This window comes from Helobdella robusta (assembly GCF_000326865.2).
Source record: "Helobdella robusta unplaced genomic scaffold HELROscaffold_76, whole genome shotgun sequence".
Lineage (NCBI taxonomy): Eukaryota > Metazoa > Annelida > Clitellata > Rhynchobdellida > Glossiphoniidae > Helobdella > Helobdella robusta.
In genome coordinates this window covers 567,462-573,765 of record NW_008705432.1, presented here as the reverse complement: position 1 = coordinate 573,765, position 6,304 = coordinate 567,462, and the positions used below count along the sequence as shown (strand labels likewise).

General features: G+C 36.4%; 1 protein-coding gene across 1 annotated transcript; it reads right to left on the bottom strand.

Moving 5' to 3' along the window:
* Positions 1-1,170: 1,170 nt before the first annotated feature.
* Positions 1,171-5,306, bottom strand: HELRODRAFT_194441 (hypothetical protein; the record flags this gene model as incomplete). The annotated part of the gene is made up of 5 exons (XM_009031629.1): positions 1,171-1,529; positions 1,569-3,067; positions 3,403-3,567; positions 4,082-4,298; positions 5,277-5,306. The coding sequence occupies 4 exons, from the start codon at positions 5,304-5,306 to the stop codon at positions 2,100-2,102; spliced, it is 1,380 nt and encodes a 459-aa protein (XP_009029877.1). The 3' UTR covers positions 1,171-1,529; positions 1,569-2,099.
* Positions 5,307-6,304: the final 998 nt, after the last annotated feature.

The window sequence follows — 6,304 nt, the reverse complement described above, 5'->3', positions numbered from 1 at the left end:
CACAATAGAGAGAGGGAGAGAGAGAGAGAGAGAGAGAGAGAGAGAGAAAGAAGAGAGAAAAAGAGAGAAGAAGGGAGGAAAGAGACTGATGATGTTGCAACTAACATATTAATAATGATTTACAACTGGTTCTGCAAGCTAGAAAGATTCGTTTTCATACTAGTTCTTCTAGTCAGAGATGGTCTTGCTGGCGATGCTCTAACTTTTCTGAGGGAACAACTAAAGTTGGTTTTTGAAATTGCATATCGGAGTCGACTGAGGTCCTGCGATAATAAAGATCTTATGCTTCCTAGATTCAATTCGTTTCGTTTTGTATTTGGGAAGAGAAGATTTTCTGTTTTGTCTGCCAAAATCTGGAACTCGCTACCTTTAGATTTGAAAAAATTTAACAACATGAGCCAGCATCATTTGCTTTGACACTCTCGAGGGAAGCTGGCGCTTCTGAAGTTATTCCATAGGACACTCCACAAATTCTTAGATACAGATACAGATCATGTTTAGGATTATAACGATGATGATGACGACGACGATGGTGATCCCAAGAGGAACGTTATTAACTTACACCAAACTAACAACACTGATATTAAATTAAAACAGGGCATGTCTATATTAAATTGAAACAAAAGGTACTACGTAATGGCACCATTAAGGGACCCTTGAACATCAAAAGAAAAAAAATTAACTAATTATCGAATTTAAAACACGAATCTATATTCAAATCACGATTCTAAATTGGGTTTTTATTGATAGCTGTATGTATTGTTGTTGTGTTTGTATAAGTATTCTTGCATATGTTTCTGTACTTTTAAACTTTGTATTGTATGTACTTTTGTGTGACTTTTTGTATTTCCAGAGTTGTATGTCAAGGTATTTTTTGTATGCTTTCTTTTTCTATATGAGAATTTATTTTTCAGTTGTTGGTTTGTTCCTTTATTATAAATGGCTGTATTGTGTATATGTAAGTATTTTTATCTATGTATTGTGTGTATTTATGTATATATATGTGTGTGTGTGTTTATGCCATAAATAATTGCTTATGTGTCTGTGTGTATATATGTGTGTGTGTGTATGTGTGTGTGTGCGTGAGTGTGTGTGTTTATGTGTTTTGTTGTACATTCAAATCGAGTTTTTTTCCTCCATTTTTTTAATTTAAATAAAAAACTCCACACAGATCATTATAATTTATTTTCTCATAATTCTTCACAACTATCAAAAATTATTCTCAAAATTTATTTATTTACAATGATGACGACGACGACGATGATGAAGACGGTAGCCAATCAAATGAGAGTATCATATAGCGAGCTGGGAATACAATAGCGACACGAAAAAATAAGATTGTAAAATAAAAAAAAAATTCTTTAAAAAAAACTGAAAAGTTGGAAAGAATGAACACATGCACTGCACACACACGCACACACACGCACACACGCGCGCACACACACAAAAGATAATATTTATTTGATTCAATCAATCAAGAAGAACGAACGATGAACGAGCAAAGCGTTGATTCTATAGAGGTCTGTAAGCAGCACAAGTTAGATTTTAATAACATTATAATTGTTATCCATGACTAATTATAGTTAATAATAATTAAATATAAAATTAATAATAATTAAATATAAAATTTAACTGATTCATTCATATAGGTACAAATGCAACAAATCACAATAGGCAACTTTTGATAAATTGAAAGGAATAAATTGAAAGAGGCAGATACATTTAATTACATTTTAGTTAATTACTTACTTAATTAATTAATTAATTAACTGACTAACTAATCACTCAATTAATTGATTAATTGGTTGATTAAACTGGAATGTTTTAAAACAATAAGCTCTTGAAATAAATGCGTGCTATTTCTTGATGTATACAGAGTTCGTATTTTATAAGCATTCGATAGGAAGAAAATATTTTCTGCTGGTTGGCTTTTTTAAAGTTCTAACTCATTTTTACTTTTTACTTGACAAATTAAATATGAAATCTACAAATTATCAATTAAACAATTAATTAAACAATTAATTAGTTATTAAATTAATTAATTAACTAATTAATTAATATGACACTAAACTAGTTTGGAATAAACGGTGGATTGAATTTTAATGTTCATCAGAGGATCCATTTTCCCCAGCAGTGTTCACGGAATCGATGCCCACTTCTTCGTAATCCTTCTCGAGGGCGGCCAAATCTTCCCTGGCCTCTGCAAACTCGCCCTCTTCCATCCCCTCTCCAACGTACCAGTGTACGAAGGCCCGTTTCGAAAAGAGCAGATCGAATTTGTGGTCCAACCTGGCCCAGGCCTCTGCAACCGCTGTCGTGTTGCTCAACATGCAGACGGCTCTCTCCACTTTGGCCAGGTCCCCACCCGGGATGACCGTTGGGGGCCTGTAGTTGATGCCCACCTTGAATCCAGTGGGGCACCAATCCACGAAGTGGATGTTTTTTTTGGTTTTGATAGTGGCGATGGCGTTGTTGACATCCTTAGGGACCACGTCCCCCCTGTACAAGAGGCAGCAAGCCATGTACTTACCGTTCCTGGGGTCGCATTTCACCATCTGGTTTTGAGGCTCGAAGCAGGCAGCAGTCATTTCTTGCACGGTGTTCTGTTCGTGGAAGGCCTTGGCAGCCGACAGGACAGGAGCGTACGTCGTCAGAGGGAAGTGGATGCGCGGGTAGGGGACCAAATTCGTCTGAAATTCAGTTAGGTCGACGTTCAACGCCCCGTCGAACCTCAGCGAGGCGGTGATTGAACTGACAACCTGAGCTATGAGTCTGTTTAAATTGCTGTAGGTTGGCCTCTCGATGTCCAGATTTCGGCAGCAGATGTCGAAGATTGCCTCGTTGTCGACCATGAAAGAGCAGTCGGAGTGCTCGAGGGTGGTGTGCGTGGTGAGGATGGAGTTGTAGGGCTCGACCACGGCAGTCGACACCCTTGGAGCCGGGTACACCGAGAACTCCAATTTCGATTTCTTGGCGTACTCCACGCTGAGTCTCTCCATTAGGAGGGAGGTGAACCCTGACCCTGTACCACCCCCGAAACTGTGGAAAACCAGGAAGCCCTGCAAGCCTGGCGGAGGGATTTGAGTTTTTTGATCTTCATTTGATACTTGCTTGTTGCGAATTTAATTTTCACTCGGTAGGTTGGTGTGTGTCAGTTCAATGAATCGTATTTCTGATTTAGATGTTTCTTATTTAAAATTATCATTGAAAATAAAATAAACACACACACAAGCACGCACACACAAACACACAGACAAACACATAAACACACAAAACAAACAGTCACACAAACAAACACACAGACACACACACACAAATACACAGGCAGACACAAACAAACACACAGACAGACACAAACAAACACAAACAGACACAAACACACAGACAGATCCTTGACTTAACCAGTGCAGTGCTCGGCCAACTTCCTGATCCTCTCCAGTACCAGATCGATCAGCTCCTTTCCTACGCTGTAGTGCCCTCTGGCGTAGTTATTCGCAGCATCTTCCTTTCCATTTATCATCTGCTCAGGGTGGAAGAGGTTCTTGTAGGTTCCAGATCGGATTTCATCTGATGGGTGGAAATAAACGAGAGAAAGAGAGAGATGAGAGAGTGAGTGAGAGAGAGAGAGAGAGAGAGAGAGAGAGTAAGAGAGAGAGAAAGAAAGAGAGAGAGATGAGAGAGAGAGAGAGAGAGGATGAGTGAGTGGGTGAGAGTGTTGTGAGAGATAATTGTTAGTTTTGGTTTGCTTCTTGATGACTGGCAAGATGGTTTTGTGTTTATTATTAATTGGTTTATTGAAATTGTTTTACATGTTTCCAAAAAAATTAAAGTAATTAACCTGTTTTTAACAAGTTTTCTTCTAGGAATCAATCAATTTGAAGTATTTGTAATAAATTTTGCATATAATCGATCGAATAGATAGACGACAAAAAAAATCTAACAGCACACACGGACACACACACTCACACACACACTTACACAGACACACGCATACACATACATGCACAAACACACAGACAAACACACACACACAAACACACATACAAATACATATATACACACACAAACTAGTCTTCCTCACCGATGACGGTTGGCTCCAAATCGACAAAAACTGCTCTGGGAACATGCTTTCCAGCTCCGGTTTCGTTAAAGAAAGTGGAAAAGGAATCGAATCCCTGCCTCTGATCCGAGGTCATCTGGCCGTCCGGATTGATCCCGTGCTCCAGGCAGTACAACTCCCAACAGGCGTTTCCGATCTGAACCCCGGCCTGGCCCAAGTGCACACTGATGCACTCTCTCTGAGTCAATTGATTGATTGATTGAACGTGAGGAAGTGAGAGAGTGAGTGTGTGAGTGAGTGAGTGAATGAGTGAGTGAGTGAGTGAGTGAGTGAGTGAGTGAATAAATGAGTGAGTGAATGAATAAATGAATAAACGAATGAATGAATGAGTGAATATGCGAGATGAGATAAATTGAAATAGAGAGAAGGAAGAAAGTGAAAGAAAACAGAAAAAACAGAAAAACAAAGTTAAAATGAAAGAAAGAAGAATGAAGAGAGAAATAGTCAGAGAAGAAGAGAGCGAAATAAAGGGAGAGAGAGAGAGAGAGAGAGAGAGTGTGTGTGCAGTGTGTTTGCAAGGTTTTATGTTGATGATGCAGTAGGGAAGATTTGGAACCGATCAATATCTCTCTCTCTCTCTCTCTCTCTCTCCGCGCTCATATGGATGCTGCCTTCTTTCGTTCATTTTTTCATTCGTTCATACATTCATTGAGTTTGTCTGTCTGTCTCTCTGCTGTCTGTCTGTTTGTTTGTCAATCATTCATTTGCTCGTTTCATTCTATTCAATCATTCGCTTGAATATTTTGTATTCGGTCTTAGGTGTACATTTATTCACTCAATTATTCATTCATTCATCCATTTTTCCATCCCCCATTCATTTATGCATTCTTTCATTCGTTCATTTGACCATCATTTTGTTTGATAGTTAAAAATTGTTTCTCCAATTACACATTCTTTCGTTAAAAAAAAATATATCCGTTGTAAGCTCATTTATTTGTTCATTCATTCGTTCATTCATTATTCAATTAATTGATTCATCCATTAATTTACTCATTCATTCATTTAACCATTCATTATTTGTTTGTCTGTTTCTTTCATACAAGTATCCAGACATAAAAACAAACACCCAGACATACAAACAAACACACAGACATACAAGTAAACACAAACACACTGACGTACCGACATACAAACAGATACAAACACACATACATACCGCGTTTGTCCTTCTAGCGGCTCTATCCATAATTATAATTGATAATAATTAATTAAAAATTTAGTTGAAGGAAATGGACAATTATTAATAATAATAGAACAGTTATTATTGTTTTTATTGTGGTTGCTATTATTATTATTATATTTATTTTTACTATAGTTTTATAATAAAAAATTGTAATTATTCGATATTAATAATTATGATATTTAATTATAAAATAATTTCTATCTTGAAATTTGTCCTGGAGTAAATCACACACACATATATATACAAACTAGACGTCCGTACATTCATCCATGCAGCTTGCATTAAGCAATGCTTTTCCATGTATGTATGTTTGTATATATGTATGTATGTATGTATGTATGTATGTATGTATGTATGTATGTATGTATGTATGTATGTATGTATGTATGTATGTATGTATGTATGTATGTATGTATGTATGTATGTATGTATGTATGTATGTATGTATGTATGTATGTATGTATGTATGTATGTATGTATGTATGTATGTATGTATGTATGTATGTATGTATGTATGTATGTATGTATGTATGTATGTATGTATGTATGTACGGTCTTTTTGGAAGATGCATAGTCTGGTATAATACCTAATCTATGATATCATAGCTTAGTCGAGTTTATCAAAAAGGAATTAGTGAAGGAATGTTAGTGGGGTTAATGACGATGATGGCAAATAATGATGATAATGAGATCAATATAGATACATTTCTAAAGATAATAAGCATGTAGATGTACAATAGACTGATGATGGTTAAGTCAATTCTATCAATAGAGATAGTAAATAATTTTCAAAATCTTAATTTCAGATGAAAAACAATACAACTCATCCCTTCAATTTAAGTCTAAGAACTGAGTTCTACCAAATTTTACAAATGGTATCGCTCATATATGTATCTATGTAGTTATGTCTCTATTTGACAGTTTGCATGTAGACAACATTTGCATGTTTGGGGCTTTGTGGAAGATGCATCATAGGCTGGTATAATACCTAATCTATGGTA